Source organism: Acartia tonsa, chromosome 14, assembly GCF_053477335.1.
Source record: "Acartia tonsa isolate MP-2025a chromosome 14, ASM5347733v1, whole genome shotgun sequence".
Lineage (NCBI taxonomy): Eukaryota > Metazoa > Arthropoda > Copepoda > Calanoida > Acartiidae > Acartia > Acartia tonsa.
In genome coordinates this window covers 17670656-17689483 of record NC_137273.1, presented here as the reverse complement: position 1 = coordinate 17689483, position 18828 = coordinate 17670656, and the positions used below count along the sequence as shown (strand labels likewise).

General features: G+C 34.2%; 1 protein-coding gene across 5 annotated transcripts in view; it reads right to left on the bottom strand.

Moving 5' to 3' along the window:
* LOC145305915 (equilibrative nucleoside transporter 1-like) overlaps positions 1 to 18828 on the bottom strand; it is an 83426-nt gene that overhangs the window by 3558 nt on the left and 61040 nt on the right. For all 5 annotated transcript variants that reach the window (XM_080147786.1, XM_080147788.1, XM_080147790.1 and 2 more), the window contains 10 exons: positions 11617 to 11686; positions 6625 to 6683; positions 5995 to 6082; positions 5515 to 5559; positions 4528 to 4651; positions 3527 to 3562; positions 2910 to 2995; positions 2258 to 2334; positions 659 to 784; positions 268 to 329 (listed from right to left, as the gene is read on the bottom strand). In XM_080147786.1, the coding sequence (XP_080003912.1) occupies positions 268 to 329; positions 659 to 784; positions 2258 to 2334; positions 2910 to 2995; positions 3527 to 3562; positions 4528 to 4651; positions 5515 to 5559; positions 5995 to 6082; positions 6625 to 6683; positions 11617 to 11686 (773 nt within the window). The remainder of the gene's footprint in view (positions 1 to 267; positions 330 to 658; positions 785 to 2257; positions 2335 to 2909; positions 2996 to 3526; positions 3563 to 4527; positions 4652 to 5514; positions 5560 to 5994; positions 6083 to 6624; positions 6684 to 11616; positions 11687 to 18828) is intronic.

The window sequence follows — 18828 nt, the reverse complement described above, 5'->3', positions numbered from 1 at the left end:
ATATATCGGCTATTTTCTCTTTAGATTAGGTTTTGGCCGGACACCTTTATGGCCGGATACCGGATATTCGGCTAAATTCTAATGCTGGATATCCGGTATCGGCCGGATATCTGGACAACGTTCGATATCCAGCAAATTACCGGATATCCGACATTAAAAATCAGCTGGATATCTAGTATCCGAATAGTTTCAATATCTAGAATCCAGCCGGATATTGAAAATGGCCGGTTATCCGGCCCAACACTACTTTAGATGACCGATATTTACCTGTCCCCATGGCAGCACACCCAAACATACCAGCAACGTCGGCTAAATGAGGTTCAACACATCTAGATAAAAAAAATCTTTTGGAAAATATGAAAATTATGCCATCTATAAAACAAAGTGGAACGATGTCTGTCTGTCTGTTTATAGATAGCTTATGGCGGGTAGTTTTTCCCTAAGCCTATTACCCTTGCGTGGCTATAATCAATACCCCCATCAACCTTACCTAATCGGACCTAAAGTAAAAAACAAGTAAATCAAAAAGAACTCTTTCTCCCCTCTTCCCCCCACATTATTTTCATTTGGTTTCATTTTCAATGTCCCGGGGTTGTGTTCTGTGCTCGGTTAGGCACTCTAAGAGGTAACTGCCGAAATAATATAATTTTTGGTTAACCTTGTATTTCTAGTAAGCGTGGTGGTGGCAAAAAATCCTCCCGAGATGGAGAAGAACATGTTTCCAAACCAATAGATCCAGTCCCAATGGAAAAGCACAGGCCACAGGCGCTCAATGCCTCCAGGCCTAAAGATTTAAAATATAAATAGAAATAGGTTTGTTACATAATCATTAAATAAACAAGAAAGACACCATCCATAAAAAGCAAAGCGCAATAAATCAAGAAATGTAGAGTAACAGAGCATTTAGTAATAAACTTTTAGAAGTCTTGACGTTTCATTTTTATTCCAATTGATTATATTTTAATAAGCTAACCTAGACATATTTACATTTTTAGACTTGTGGATTATAAAGTTGTTTCATGAAAAACTTATACCATATTGTCAAAGGAATCAATATTACAAAATCATGGAAATGGGATAATAAAAATGAAAACCTAAATTTATTTATGGACACAAAAACTTTCTGTTAACGATTATAGAGTTGCTACGCGTTCTAAATTGTATCTAACTGGGGAATATATGTACATGCAAAGTTTGAAATCGAGAGGACAACTCTATCATTCTTAAAATATTGATGATACCGTGGGATGGACTGGCCGTCTCTTAATGTAAAAGTAATTTAATGCAATCATGGTAATATTTTTTTGGGATAAATTAAACGGCAGCCGCCAATTACCCGTAATTAGTAAAAAGAAAGGTGTTAACATAAACCTGGTTAATTACCTGTAATTACAGAGTAAAAAGAAAGGTATTAACATTATTAACATAAACCTGGTTAATTACCTGCAATTACAGAGTAAAAAGAAAGGTATTAGTATAAACCTTGTTAATTACCTTAATAACAGATTAAAAAGAAAGGTATTAACATAAACCTGGTTAAATACCTGTAATTACAGAGTAAAAAGAAAGGTAGGAACATAAACCTGGTTAATTACCTGTAATTACAGAGTAAAAAGAAAGGTATTAACATAAACCTGGTTAATTACCTGTAATTACAGAGTAAAAAGAAAGGTATTAACATAAACCTGGTTAATTACCTGTAATTACAGAGTAAAAAAGGTATTAAAATAGACTTGGTTAATTACCTGTAATTACTGAGTAAAACGAAAGGTATGAACATAAAACCTGGTTAATTACCTGTAATTACAGAGTAAAAAGAAAGATAGGAACATAAACCTGGTTAATTACCTGTAATTACAGAGTAAAAAGAAAGGTATTAACATAAACCTGGTTAATTACCTGTAATTACAGAGTAAAAAGAAAGGTATTAACATAAAACCTGGTTAATTACCTGTAATTACAGAGTAAAAAGAAAGATAGAATCATAAACCTTGTTAATTACCTGTAATTACAGAGTAAAAAGAAAGGTAGGAACATAAACCTGGTTAATTACCTGTAATTACAGAGTAAAAAGAAAGGTATTAACATAAACCTGGTTAATTACCTGTAATTACAGAGTAAAAAGAAAGGTATTAACATATACCTGGTTAAATACCTGTAATTTCAGAGTAAAAAGAAAGGTATTAACATACACCTGGTTAATTACCTGTAATTACAGAGTAAAAAGAAAGGTATTAACATAAACCTGGTTAAATACCTGTAATTACAGAGTAAAAAGAAAGGTAGGAACATAAACCGACAAAGAACTCCTATAAGAACTACTCGGTCAGAAACCTGAAATAAATTAGATATGAATTATAACGGTAAAATATCGTTTTACTAATCACAAATATAAAATCACAAAATCTTTTAAAATGTATGAGGCATCGTTTTGAACCTTTAACCACAAGTTACATAAAAGGTAAAATGCATCGTTGGTACATAATGTTAGTTTAAATTAAGAAGTAGTTATATTAAAAAATCATTAAATTTAGTAGAAGAAAAAAAACAAAGAAAAAAGATGTATGTATAAATGCAAAAAAAAGAATTTAACCGGGGAAAATGCTGAAAGCATTATAGTTCATATTCTAATTTAGATTTGTTTACAATTTGGGTAATATTCTTTCAGAATTTTGTTTTATTTTGAAAATTTGAATGCGGATATTGAAACTATCCGAATAACGGATATCCGGCTGATTTTAAATGCCAGATATCCGGTCATCCGGCCGGATATCCAGTAATTTTCCGGATATCGAACATTGGTCAGATATCAGGCCATAACAGGATATCCGATAATAAAAATCAACCGGATATCCGGTAACCGGCCAAAAAGTATCCGGCCCAACCCTAACATGTATAAAGATACTTACAGGGGGTAGAGCAGTGGCTAATATATTGCCTATAACACTAAAAACATTAAATGTGAAGAAGCACACAACAGCTATGAAGTATTCCTAACAAAAATTATTATTTTTTCTGGACTTTAAATTAAACGTGTCTTGAATGTTAAAACCTAATTTTATCAGGACGGATTCCACTGAAGGTCTTTTTTAGATGTGTAATAAGTTTATATATAGTCAAATAAATTACAGAATACAAACCATTTGGTTGCAAGACCATTCAATTTGATGTAAGGAATTCCTAGGATTGTTTCGCTATAGTTATTATCTTAAAGTACAAAGGTTGTTTAATCTTACAAAATTTAACGTATTTCTTTAACCCACTTACCACTGACAGTTTGCTTCCAGCTGTTTTTGAGCTAGCTGCAAATACATTTAAAATTATCTGGAAAAACAACCTACCAATGCATAATTTGGTGAATACAAAATTATGAATTGAAAATTTTGTCCGGTATAAAACTCCCCAAACTAATGAATTTAAGTCAGTGGTAAGTGGGTTAAATTAAGCAATTAACTCTGATAGGGCCTGTTGGTTGGTTTAATAGCTCCTATTTTCTTATAAGTTTTGTCCAGAAAAAAAAATTCCTTGGCTATGAAGAAGCTGGTATAAACTCTATCTACATCTGAAAAAAATCAACAATTAGTCAAAGATTTCTTTGGTTTCTCTTCTTATTAATGATTTTAAATCAGTTTTAGTTAATTAGTTGTTGAAAAAAATACACTTTGAAAGTATTCAAAAGACAATAAAGCTCTACAATTAATTTTCTATAATATTAGCGGCTACGCCCCCTGGATGCCTCTAGGGGCTTTTGAAGGAAAGGGTGAAAGGAGACACTACACTTTGAATTTTAATTTAAACAAGAAATAAAATTGGGGGCGTAGGTCATTTCTTTCTAGGGACGAAGGGTGGTGGTACTCTCCATTAAAATAGTCATAAACCTTTCCAGGTCCAATGAAAAGCGATCGATCCTTTTGTACAGACGGACAACTACAGAGATGGGTTTTTGAAAGACGAATGCCGCGTTTTATTATGAAATTGTTATGAAAATGCCTCATATTATTCAAACAGAGTATACAACTATTTATTTAATTATTTCGCTTTTGTTGGTACGGCTTTTATAGAAGAAAAATAAATAATCTGAAATCCATTTTTGCTGTATATTAATTAATGCATCTTTTTAGAGCTTTATTAGACATAATATAAATGGCTAGAATGATAATTTTAAAATTTTGAATTCCTAAGTTGTTTACTCTGTTGAAATACTATCGTCTTTGTTCAATGAATCAATGTCGAAAAAATGTCGAAAAAACGCGGCATTCATCTTTCACAAACCCATCTCAGATCCTTTTACTTTTATACAATAATGGAAATATCGGGAATAGTCCCTTTCGTGGCAACGCACCTTCAGGGGCGATGCATCGTATTTTTAAAATGGTTTTTAATAGGTTATTTAGGTTAGGTTATGTGATTGCCCCACAGGGTTAGGTATTCGGCCCCGTAGGGTTAGAGCCCCTTACAACGAAAAAACGAGTAATCGCCCCTTAAGGAGCGTTGCCACGAAAGGGACTATACCCGAAATATGTGTACCTGCTAAAACCGCTGGAAATATGGAGAGAGTGATGGTAAAAGTGAGAAAAATGTTGACTAGCTGTGGCAAACACTTTTTAAACACCATCCAGTAGGAAAGGTACAAAACACTTTTCTCCTCCTCCTAAAATAATGTATTTTATTTGTCTTTCTGCTGTTTTTGACAGTATATCATCTGGAGAAAGCCCAATCTGTCCCGATTTTGTATCACTTTTAAAAATGCGATTCCATTTACGTCATATACGTTTCGAGAAAAGAAAAAGGGAAGGGGGGAAGAAAATCTCTTCAAAAGAGATGGGAGAAAAGGGAAAGGATTTTCTTCCCCCCTTCCCTTTTTATATGACGTCACAGGAATCGCACTTTTCAAAAGTGATACAAAATCGGGACAGATTGGGCTTTCTCTATCATCTGGTCATCTAAGTATAGCTCAACAGACAGTCAACCTTTGTATGGAAGCCCTAAAGTTGAAGGGTTATGAACAGGACCTGTTTTTGGGCAAGTGCATTTCCCTCAAAGAGACTTTGGAATTTTAATTACTCTTATACCTAAAGTTAAAAAATAAAGTTTTTCTATTCGTTCGCTTCCAAGGTTTAGTACTTTTATTTAGTTTTATTATTTTGTTCATTAGTTAAGTTTCCAAATATTTTGTTATTTAAATTTTCAATCTTTCAATTGTATTTTATTAAAGGTCTTGAGAATTTTTTTTCTTTTGAATATAAAGGATTTGTCAAAATTATTTGAAAATTCCGTAGCTGTCTATAGTGCCCTAGCAAAATGGGGATAGATATCACCGCTATTGGCCTAACTATTATATTGACATCAGGAAATGTCCTATACCCCATCTCATTCCTAGGGGCTTTCTTTCAACCTTCCCCTTCTCTTTTACTCTACAATGACGTCAGACAATAGGTAGGCCAAAAGCTGTGGTATCTATCCCCATTTTCCTAGGGCACTAAACACAGTTACTAAAATTCCCTACAAACTGACCTGTTTACACTTTTCTGTTAGGAACTCGTTGTATCGATAAAATCTCTGAAAAAACGACAAGGGGTAAATTCTATATATCATTTGATTTAAAAGATAAAAAGTACTAGGTATACATCTTACGATAAAGCATTAAATTTTTTTTTAATTGGGTAAAACAGATATTAACTAGTAATGACCGCTGTAGCTTAACAAAAACCAAATGTCTTCATAAAACTTTATTGAAATTATTGGAGATCTTGAAGAACAAAAAGACATGCTATCTATCCCTTATGAATACTAGGGTTAGGCCGGATATCCGGTTTGGCATGATATCCGGCCATTTTCCATATTCAGTTGGATACCGTATTTTGAAACTATCCGGATACCGGATATCCGGCTGATTTTTAATGCCGGATATCCGGTTATCTAGCCGACTCTCTGTTAATTTGCCAGATATCGAACGTTGGCCAGATATCCGGCCCAACCCTAATGAATACTTACATTTAATGGAAGAGCAAAGTATGTATCAAAGCATGCTAACAACAGGAATAGTCCACTGATGAAATAGTATATAGCGGCAGTTCGTGCACTACAATGTAAACAAGATTGATATCCAGCTGATTTATAATGCCGGATATCCGGTAATTTGCCGGATACCGGGTCATTTTCAATATCCGGCCGGCTTACGGATATCCGGAATTATAAATCATCCGGATATCCGGTATCCGGCTAAAAAAGTATCCGGCCCAACCCTATTGATTACGTCAAAAAATAGTAAAAATGTTGTATGAATAGGCCACTGAACAGGATCAAAAGGTCAGACATAAATACAGTAACAAGTATAAAGTAGGGACGTTTTAAAACAATATTTAAAAATATGTATACAAATTTACACAAATAAAGGATGCTGAATATGGACATACTTACGTTTTGAGTCTTGATTATAAAGATTCTTCACTTATAACATTGAACCTTCTAGGAATTACTATTTCAAAGAAAATAGGTTGATTAGATCATAGAAAAACTTTTGAAAAGAGCTAAAAAATATTGTTATAAAATGAGTTTCTGATGAATGATTGGAGAAATTCTAATTTATACCTAACTGTTTCAGGAATCCCCTTGTCAAGTTACCTGGGTGATATCCAGATGGAAATAATGTTGATAAGCGACACTAGAGATCCACTCAAATTCTAAATAAAGATTAATATTAATAATTCTAGCAGATATTGGCCATAAGTTTTATAGATTTTTAGGAATTTAACTTCGGTTATTTTAAGTATTTTACATTAAAGTAAACAAGGATGACAACATCCATAGGTAACGAAGCTTAAAATTCATGAAGGGATATCGAGAAAAAATTTAATATAGAGCAGTGTCATATAATAAACATGAAACTTGATAAAACAGGAAAATCACGCAACCTTTAAAACTTAAAAATCTAGGAATCGATCTAGCACCGCATACGCGTCAAGTAAAGTATATAGCCAGATTTGCATCAACATTTTAGGAAAACAAGGTTTTATAACCAATTATTAATTACTAGCGGCTACGCCCCCTAGAGGCCTCTAGGGGCACTTGAGGAAGGAGAGTCGAATTTGATAATCAAGTTTATTGTTTTACATATTTTTAAAACTAAAAAAAATTTTGGGAGGATAATTTTTTTCTAGGGGCGATTTCTCTTGGAAGGTTGGTGGTACCCTCCCCCAAAATAGTTATAAACCTTCCCAGGACCTATGAAAAGATACCCTGTTAAGGAGAGCCCGATCGGTTCAGCGGTTAGAGAGATAGATCCTTCGGTACACACAGACAGATATATAAACAGACACACAGACAGACAAAGAGACATCCTGCTACTTCATTATAAGGATAGACTAACTTATTGCATATTAATATCAAATACTTTGTTTAAATCAAACATACACTAAATAGACTTTTAATTTCATCTAAACACTTTTTTGTACTATTTCATTTTAATAAAAAAATATTTTTTTTAATACTAAAGGCATAACTACTAGCCTCTGAAGTCGTATGTAAACATAGTTTGCTTCCTTAGATTTAACAAAAAGAAATGAAAAAATTAAAAGAAAAAATCAGTTTAAAGAAGTAACTAATTGTCTCTGAATTGGAAGGGTAAAACATTAAGCTTTCCTAAAAAGAATAACCCAATCATACACAACATTGCCAAGCTCTTTTTTTCATACAATAACCTAACTACTTAGATTAAAGAGCTAGAAGAAAAAAACTAAATCAATCTGAAAAAAAAGGATGACAACATCCATAAAAGCGAAGCACTAAAACGGTAGGACAAACGGACATTAACACTTGTATAGTGTCAGAACTGAATAATCAGAATATAAATGTATAAAAGTCGAAGCAATATTGTAAGTAAAATTGTTAAAAAACTGCTTGATACAGGATAATGTTTATGGACATACTTACATTTTTAGGACTTTATTATAGAGTTACTTTGTTGTCCCAGGAATTAGTATACCAAAAATCAGATCAATCGGATAATTAGATCACATAAAAATTTGTTATTAAAAAAGTTAAAAAAATCAACATGTTTAAAATGGACGCACGGACATTCTGATAATGATTATAGAGATTCTAAATCGTACCACACTACTACAGGAATCACCATGCAAAGTTTAAAATCAATAGGACAATTCTAACACGCCTAATTTAACGAAAAAAGGTATCCGTTACGGACAGGCGGACGGACGGACTGATCGACCCTCTGACGGACGGACTGGCCGACCCTGATTATAGAAAAGCTTCGCTTTAAAAAAAAGACTATATCAATCTGGAAAAAAATAATAAATCTGTAACTTGGCATGGGTGGTTAGTCTATTCGTAGGAAACGGGTTTATTGGCCAAGATCTGAAGTCAACAATATATATTATTATGTCAAGAAGATATAAGGCAATGAATATTTTTCTTGTGAATTATGTCACAAACACTCTCTTGATTTCTTTTGAGAAGCAAAGCTTCTCTATAACTCACTTTGTCTGTACATACGTTAGAACGTACCGCTATGGGAAATGATATTTTCTTGACTGCTGTTTTTTTTTTAAAGATACCCCTAGAGCAGAAAACTTACTTGGTCCGCCAGTTTTCCGGTGCGGACTGACTACAAAAAACATTACGATCATTGCATATTAAGGTTTCGTGATTATCTATCATTTCCCATATTCTTTTCTCTGTATTTTCTACCTTTTTCTTTAATCACCACTAAAAATCTGCTCAAAAATCTGTAAATTCCATGATTTTTAGTTCCTTATTAACAATGGATATTGACATCCTTGTTTAAGTAGTGAGGCCATTCTATACAATAAATTATCCGACTCTATGTTCGTTTGTCCAAAGACCAAATTGTGTCAAAAATGATCCCTGTGACGTCATAAAAATGATGAAGATGAGATGAGGATTTGTCTAATAATTGCGGTGCGAGATCGATTCCTAGATTCTTAAGTTTTCGACTACGCTAGCGACACTATGCGGCGGAAATATTTCATTTTTTTTTCGATTTTATTGTGATTTCTCTTGGGAGGGTGGTGGTACCCTCCCCCAAAATAGTTATAAACCTTCCTGGGACCTATGAGAAGCTACCCTGTTAAGGAGAACCGATCGGTTTAGCGGTTAGCGAGATCCTTAAGTACAGACACACAGACAAACAAACAAACGTCTTGTTACTTTAGAATAAGGATTTTTTTCCTAATATACATTCATAATTTATTAGCTTCGCTACTTATGTATGTTGTCATCCTTGTTATGAAACTAATTGTCCTATTTTGTATTCTTTTCTATTTTACCTTTTTTCATTCTCTTTTTATATAAAACCTTATCACGGCCTTATGATAGTGTCTTATGCCCTATAAATTTTCCTCAGTCTATACAATAAAGTTATAATAAATAGTTTTTTTAACATAAAGGACACATTACAAACTTTCCCGATTTTGTATTACTTTTGAGGAACATGATTCCAGTTACGTCATATTTTTCTTTCCCGAAAATGGGAAGGGGGGGAAGAAAATCTCTTCAAAAGAGATGGGGAAAACCCCCTTTTCTCCCATCTCTTTTTTCTTCCCCCCTCCCTTTTTTTTCTTTCCCCCTTCCCTTTTTCGGGAAAGAAAAATATGACGTAACTGGAATCATGTTCCTCAAAGTAATACAAAATCGGGAAAGTTTGTAATGTGTCACATAAAGTAGCACGCTTTTTATATACCTTTATATGACAATATATAAATGTCCTTTCCTTTGCATTATGACGATTGTAAGTCTGGCTGACCAAGTAAGTTGTATACTGCATGCTCTTTGGTAAGGGATATCTTCACAAAAGAAAATCGACAGTCTATTTGTAGGACGAAAGGACAGACAAAGTAAATTATAGAATAGCTTTTTGATTAAAAATTAGGTAGGAAATGAAAGTCACTCAAAAATCGCCCACGTGACGTCATAAAATGAGGGAGATGAGAGGAGAAGTGGGAAAGAAAATCCCTAAAAAAGAGATGGATAATCCTACATTTTTATGATGTCAAGTGGATGATTTTTGTGTGACTTTCATTTCCTACCTAATTTTTAATCAAAAAGCTATTCTATAATTTACTTTGTCTGTCCTTTCGTCGGATATCTGGCCAACGTTCGATAACCGGCAAATTACCGGATATCCGGCATTAAAAAACAGCCGGATATCCAGTATGCGGAAAGTTTCAATATCCGCTATCCGGCCGGATATTGAAAATGGCCGGATATCCGGCCAGATATCCGGCCAAATCGGATATCTGGCCCTACCCTAATGTTTGCCAAAGTGAGACCTCTATTTCATATAGCTGAATTGTGTCGGCATATTGATGTGTAAATTGGCTTCAATACTTGCCAACAAAACACAATTATCATCCGTAGGCCTTACACACACACAAACACACACACACACACACACACACACACATACACACAAACACACACACACACACACACACACACACACACACACACACACACACACACATACACACACACACACACACACACTCACACACACACACACACACACACACACACACACACACACACACACACACACACATACACACACACACACTCACACACAGGAAATTTGGTGATTTGTAGACAGTACATGTAAAAAATTACTGTGTTATAATTGTTGAAATAAAAAGGATTTCTAAAATTTAATCCTATAATATAAAGGAGTAAGTTTTTTTAGTCCATTTTAGGTCCTGGAATGGTTTTAGGCTCTTTTATTTGTATATTTAAGCCGTAAGAAGGAAACTAGTTTGTATAAGGTTATAACCCATCTGGAATTTATCCAAAAATAGCCAAAACCCTTGCCTTATGTGTATAATTAGTAAAATAAAGATTCTTATTATTCAGACAAAAATAGACTTTTCCTCAAAACAAGTTAATTAGGGGATAAACAATATAATTAGCCAAAATAAATAGATAGATGGAAAGATAAATAATTATAGATAGATATACATATAGAAATATATACATAATATATAATGCTAATGCTAATGTCGTATGGGTGAGTTGCACCTGGACTGAACAGTCAACTTGTCAACTCAAGGCCAGACTCTTGGTCCTTCACCTCATGCCCGTGGTACAGTAGATTACAGACAACCAACTCTCTGTGATGCACGACCTTTGTCTGAGAAGTCCTAACTGTACATGGTAACGAGTTGCGCCTGTTTTGGGCCAAGGCATTCCCCCTACTCTAACTATTTACGTCGCGCATCTGACAGAGTCTTTAACGTCTATAGTTATGACGCAGTGTCGGACCGAGATTCAAACCTAGCACCTTCCCGACGACGAGCGGATGCGCTAAGTGTTGAGACACGGTCGCGGGTATATATAACATATAGAAAAATACATGTTGGGATATAAAAGATAGACAAACAGATAGATAGATAGATAGATAGATAGATAGATAGATAGATAGATAGATAGATAGATAGATAGATAGATAGATAGATAGATAGATAGATAGATAGATAGATAGATAGATAGATAGATAGATAGATAGATAGATAGATAGATAGATAGATAGATAGATAGATAGATAGATAGATAGATAGATAGATAGATAGAAAGATAGATAATTACCTGGCCAAGGACGACAGCTCCAGTATATTTAGCAGGTAGTTTGGCAGCTAAACTGTACACAGTATTCTGAGGTTACACAACTCATTAACCTTTAAAATCATTCAGTTCTTGAATTCTTGAATTCTTTAAAGCAGAGGAGTGAAAAATGTGGATGTATCACCCATCTACACATACCTTGACAAGGATCTACACCCCTCTCCCCCTCCTCATCTCAATACACCTCCTATGACAGCTAAGAGGGGTGTCAAGGTAATAAAAATAATAATGAACGAGGCTAATACTTGCAGATGTTACAAATATGACAAGAAATAATAATGAACCAGGCTAATACTTGCAGATGGTACAAATATGACAAGAAATAATAATGAACCAGGCTAATACTTGCAGATGGTACAAATATGACAAGAAATAATAATGAACCAGGCTAATGCTTGCAGATGGTACAAATATGACAAGAAATTATAATGAACCAGGCTAATACTTGCAAGTTGCAGATGGTACAAATATGACAAGAAATAATAATGAACCAGGCTAATACTTGCAGATATTACAAATATGACAAGAAATAATAATGAACCAAGCTAATACTTGTAGATGGTACAAATATAACAAGAAATAATAATGAACCAGGCTAATACTTGCAGATGTTACAAATATGACAAGAAATAATAATGAACCAGGCTAATACTTGCAGATGGTACAAATATGACAAGAAATAATAATGAACCAGGCTAATATGCAGATGTTACAAATATGACAAGAAATAATAATGAACCGGGCTAATACTTGCAGATGTTACAAATGTGACAAAGAAAGAAAGATTCATTTATTTGAACATGAAGAAAATTATAGATGCATCTACTCTCTCAATGGATACAGGGAAATGACAAAGGATGATCTGTTAATCCTTATATTTAAGTAACAGGATGTCTTACTGTTTGTTTGTCTGTACCGAAGGATCTCGCTAACCACTGAATCGAACGGGTTGTCATTAACAGTGTAGCTTTCCGTAAAAACGTAAAAAAAATAACATATAGCTTTAGAATATATGTTTTATTAATTTTTCAACTGTTATATGAATTATCGAAATGTTGGTTTACCCGTCTTTCCGTCAAAGTGTCAAAAAATCAATCTTATATAAAATCCCCATCAGGTCAATTGAATTTCAGTTGCCGAATGTGTACACAGTTTCCTCGGTTTTTCCTCGTCCTATCTCGATATTTACTACTAGCTAAAAAACTTCTAAACAAATCAAAATTTAAATGTATAAACTATTTATACATTCAAAATTTTAATTTTTCAAATTTAGATTTTTTTGGAAGTTTGAAGCTTTTTTAGCTAGTAGTAAATATTGAGATAGTATGAGGAAACACCGAGGAAACTGTGTACATATTCGGCAACTCAAATTCAGCTGACCCCCATGCATCTTTGTGGATGTACCTTGGATTCCGCTTTAATGTTAAAATTCAAAAATGCTTTTAGGTATCCAAATGACAATCTATAATACAAAGTAGAACGATGGCTGTCTGTCCGTCCGTCCGTCTATCCTTCTGTCCCTTAAGATCTTGGTAACCACTGAACCGATCGGATTCTACTCTTCAGAGAATATGCCTACTGGTCCTGTGGTGGTTTTAGTCTATTTTCTTGGGGGATTGGACACCCCCAACCCCCCAAAGAACAAAAAATCCCCCTCAATTTTTTAAAATCGAAAATATTGGGGGCACCTCCAATTTTTTATTTATTTTTTTTAATATTTTTTTTAATTACTTCATGGGAAAAAACCCCTAGAGGCTAGAGGAGATGCCGCTAGTTTATATATATAGCGCATCTGCTCGTCGTTGTGAACGTCATACCTTGAAAAGTTGTACCTACTACTGCTATGTAAAATGCACGACATTAAAAGTAAGATTTTGGGGAATGCCTTGCCCCTAACAGAAGCAACTTCTAACTATGCACTATAAGGACTTGCAGACAAAGGTCGTGCAATCAAAGGTTTCTTTTCTACAATTATTTAAACTGTCGTCTCTTGGAACCTTCTATGAATTATACTGATACCCAATGTTTTACGTTTTCGTAATTGTAGGCTTCAAAATTTTTGGTACTTATATTTAATCTTGATTTGATTTTTCAACCTTTTCAATTAACAATTTTTGTCTACAGAATGAGTAATATTGTTTATCATCATTGGGGATATACATCAATTTATCGTCCAGTGTATTTTCCTGGTAGCTTTGACATAATAAAAGGTTGTGGAAGTGATAGTTCACCATCTCTATGTGACAGGCCATCTCAAATTTTCATGTCATATGTTGCAAGCATGTACACCAGTGATATATAAATAGAAATTAATTTAGCCGTAGTTTAACCCTCCCTAACCACCTTCATCCCGGGCATTTCTTATTGAATGGGGGGGGGGGGGGGGGGTAGATATACCACACTTTTCTGGGATCTTGCCAAGTCAAGTATCAACTGTTGGGAATATCAAAGGATGACTCCATGCAAAATTTGAGCCGGATCCGGCCAAAACCGGCCGTGAATTTTATAAAAAACCGGTTTTTTCCGGTTTTTAGGGGGTATCTGTAAATCGATTCAGCTGGAGCAAAACCGTTTGGAGGTACAAAAAATTTTACTTCACATGAAATTTAGCCAATGTAATTGCCTACAAAAATGTACTTCATCATCAACTTGATTGGACAACTCTTTCCCCTCCTAAATGTCCATTAAAATCTCGGAAACGGCAAAAATCGCCAAAAATCACGACTTCGGCGGCGAATAACGGCTAAACGGTCAGCCGGAGGCGAATGAAACATAAATAAAGAAATGTCCGCCTCAAAAAGTTGTTCCACATCAAAGATTTGCTTTAAGTCTCTAAAACGACTCCTTCCCCTCCTTTAAGGGGAAAAAATGAAAAAACGTGATTTTCAAAAGTATGCCCACTTCGTGGGTGTGGGGGGCACTGAACCTGTCACCCCAGGGTCACCAAATATAAAGTCTAGGCAGCCCACAATGCTGAATTTTCACCAAGTGAAAGTCTTGTGTCATTATCTCTTTTGAGAAAAAAGTTATTAATTAATTAAAATTTCAAATTGTGATTTTTTGATGGATTTCTTTGATGAAATGACAGGGTAGTCAATTTTTAGGCCATTTTTTGCGGTTTTTAGGCCGTCACGCCCAAACGGTTTGAGATAATCTTACAGGACCTTTTGCCCAACCTAAGTCTGGTTATTTGTGAGGTCTAGGAAAAAAAATCAGACTTACGCAAAAGATTATAATTAGAATCTTTACACAGAAAAATGGCACGAGGTGAGTGATAGAGGGGGCAAAATGAGCCGACCAGCGATTTTTGACGGCGCGCAGCGACGTCGTGCTTCATCCAATCCGGGATTTTTTTTTCTTAGACCTCACAAATAATCAGACTTAGGTTGGGCAAAAGGTCCCGTGAGATTATCTCAAACCGTTAGGGCGTGGCGGGCCAAAAACCGCAAAAAATGTCCTAAAAGTTGACCAGCCTGTCATTTCATCAAAGAAATCCATCAAAAAATCAAAATTTGAAATTTTAATTAATTAATAACTTTTTTTCTCATAAGAGATAATGACACAAGACTTTCACTTGGTGAAAATTCAGCATTGTGGGCCGCCTAGACTTTATATTTGGTGACCCTGGGGTGACAGGTTCAGTGCCCCCCACACCCACGAAGTGGGCATACTTTTGAAAATCACGTTTTTTCATTTTTTCCCCTTAAAGGAGGGGAAGGAGTCGTTTTAGAGACTTCAAGCATCTCATTGATGTTAAACAATTTTTTGAGGCGGACATTTCTTTATTTATGTTTCATTCGCCTCCGGCTGACCGTTTAGCCGTTATTCGCCGCCGAAGGCGTGATTTTTGGCGATTTTTGCCGTTTCCGAGATTTTAATGGACATTTAGGAGGGGAAAGAGTTGTCCAATCAAGTTGATGATGAAGTACATTTTTGTAGGCAATTACATTGGCTAAATTTCATGTGAAGTAAAAATTTTTGTACCTCTAAACGGTTTTGCTCCAGCTGAATCGATTTACAGATACCCCCTAAAAACCGGAAAAAACCGGTTTTTTATAAAATTCACGGCCGGTTTTGGCCGGATCCGGCTCAAATTTTGCATGGAGTCATCCTTTGATATTCCCAACAGTTGATACTTGACTTGGCAAGATCCCAGAAAAGTGTGGTATATCTAGGGGGGGGGGATATCATTGATATAAACTTTAAAATAATAGTTACATAGAATTTGGAATAAAAGGAACTAATATGCTGTAAAATTAATCACTCTCTGAGATCTATAGGGATAAGACAATGTCCGATAAAATAATGTAAATCCTTAATGTGATACACAAATTACCCCTTCTGTAGATTAAATTTGCTGTTGAAACGTTTCAACACTCAACTCAATTAGCCAACCAATCCAAATTCACTTAAAAGTTGTTAAGCCAACGAATAAGAAACATTAAGATAACATTAAGCGACATATAATTTTATATTACTGGGATATAATATAAAATTAAAATTATATTATATTATATTATTCCAAAGAGAAAGTACCCCCCTCCCCACCTCAAAAAAAAATTTTTGAAGCTAAAACTAAAAGTTGAGAGTCGACCTCATTCATACCCAATCCCCTCACTCACGTATCCCTATAGGCCTCTAGGGGCACTTGAGGAGGGGGAAGTCGAATTTGATATTCTTATTTTAGATTTTCAAAGAAAAAGTTTTTAAAAAATTTTGGGGAGACAAAATTTTTTATTGGGGGGTATTTTTTTCTAGGGGCGATTTCTCTTGGGAAGGTGGTGGTAAACCTTATTTATATAAACCTTCCCGGGACCTATGAGAAGCTACCCTGTTAAGTAGAACCCAATCGGTTCAACGGTTATCAAGATCCTTCGGTACAGACAGGCACAAACAAACAGACATACAGACACTGAGACAAACACACATCCTGCTACTTTAGTATAAGGATATGAATGTTTAATATAAAAAATAATAACTTTTTCTCTCTCTCTATAATAAGTTATGTTGCAGAATTGTTTGAAAAAAATGCATACTATCATACTATGTCAAACTTTCATCCAATTTCTTATTTATTTTGTTTATGACATTTATTTGGCCACCTTGCTTCTTATTTAGACCTTTCCTATTGGTTGATTTATTGTTTTAAAAGCGAACCTTTTCTATAATTAGGCCGGGCCTATTCGGGTCTGTTATATTTAAATTGTGTTTTTTTTTAGTATAGATGGTTTTATTACAATATATTTTGTAGAGCAACAAGGATGACAACATCCATAAAAGCGAAGCTCTGAAACGGTAGGACAAACGGACATTAACACTTGTATAATGTCAGAACTGAATAATCAGAATGCGAATGTATAAGAGTCAAAGCAAAATTGTAAGTAAATTTGTTGAAAAACTGCTTGATACAGGATAATGATTATGGACATACTTACCTTTTATGACTTGATTATAGAGTTGCTTCGCTTATAATATTGTACTTTGTTGTCCCAGGAATCAGTATACCAAAAATCAGACCAATCGGATAATTAGGTCACATACAAATTAGTTGTTAAAAATGAATAAAAAAAAAAATCAACATGTTTAAAATGGACGTACGGACATTCTGGTAATGATTATAGAGTTGCTACGCTTTCTAACTCGTACCTAACTATTACAGGAATCACCATGCAAAATTTGAAATCGATAGGACAATTCTAACATGCCTAAATTAACGAAAAAAGCTATTTAAAAAAGTAAAAAAATCAACATGTTTAGAATGGACGTACGGACATTTTGGTAATGATTATAGAGTTGCTACGCATTCTAAATCGTACCTAACTACTAAAGGAATCACCATGCAAAATTTGAAATCGATAGGACAATTCTAACATGTCTAAATTAACGAAAAAAGCTATCCGTGACGGACGTACGGACGGACGTACGGACGGACGGACCGACCCTAATTATAGAAAAGCTTCGCTTTAAATTACCTAGAAAATAAGTCTTAATGTATAATAAATCTTATCTAAGGGGGGGTTTTTTAATGCAACCATCTCGTAGTCAATGATTAAATGGAACTTAGAATTCGAATTTCGATCTGAAATTTTTCATGAGTAATTCTTGGTAGATCTATTTTCCCTAAATCGATCAAAACGTTGGAAAAGTAATGGCTGGCGGCTCAGCCGTTTAGCCGTTTTTTGCCTATTTTCAGGGCAAATTCATCATTAATTACGTAGGAATCAACTTTTTAAAACATATTTTTGGTTTAATTTCAAATGTAAAATGATAGCAATAACCATTTTTTTAAATTTCTAGTACCAACAGCTATCGGCCAGAACCGTTTGATCAGGTTTTTGAGTGACGAAAAGTATTATGTGGAGATAGGTTTCGTGACTAATTTGCTTTTAAGATACCAAAAAAATGGCAAAACGGCTGAGCCGCCATCTGTTAGCTGTTACTTTTCCAACTTTTTGTTCGATTTAGGAAAAATAGTCCTACCAAGGATTATTCATGCAAAATTTCAGATCAAAATTCGAATTCTAAGTGCCATTTAATCATTGATTACGAGATGGTTGCATTAAAAAATCCCCCCTTCACTAACATATTAGAAAAATCTAAAGTTTTTAGAGACTTTTTTATGTATAAAATTTTTTTGGCCAGTATTGATTGTTGCCAATGCTTGCTTTTTAAGAGAATCTTTAGCCTAAGGTTTATTGATGTTTGTTGAAGAGAAATTACCTCAGTAAGTTGGAAATAAAGGTCCATTCCAATCAGAATGGAAAATGGAAACTTTTTTCAGCTAAAATAGAGGCAATTTTTCTATTGCCTCTTGATGCAAGATTTATTGAATATGTTGGCAAAATAATTCATTAGGTCAACTAGAAATGCATTGACTTTAGGTAACAATGTACTTTAATATTTTATCTAATAATAATTTGAATTAAATAAGAAAAAAGCTATATGTGCTAAAAAAGGATCAATAAGAGCAATACAATTACAAATTAAGATAATTATCAATGTGGTCATGTCAGTTTCCTTGTTAGGGAAAAGGTACAAGTACCAAGTAGAATGATTTAAAAATTAGACAATTCAAGTTATTTGTATTTTTTTGTGATTTTAAAACTTTGTGCCAATAAACTTTAGTATAGTTTTTATTTTTCAACCATTTACTTTGTTGCCTCAGCTGCACTACAT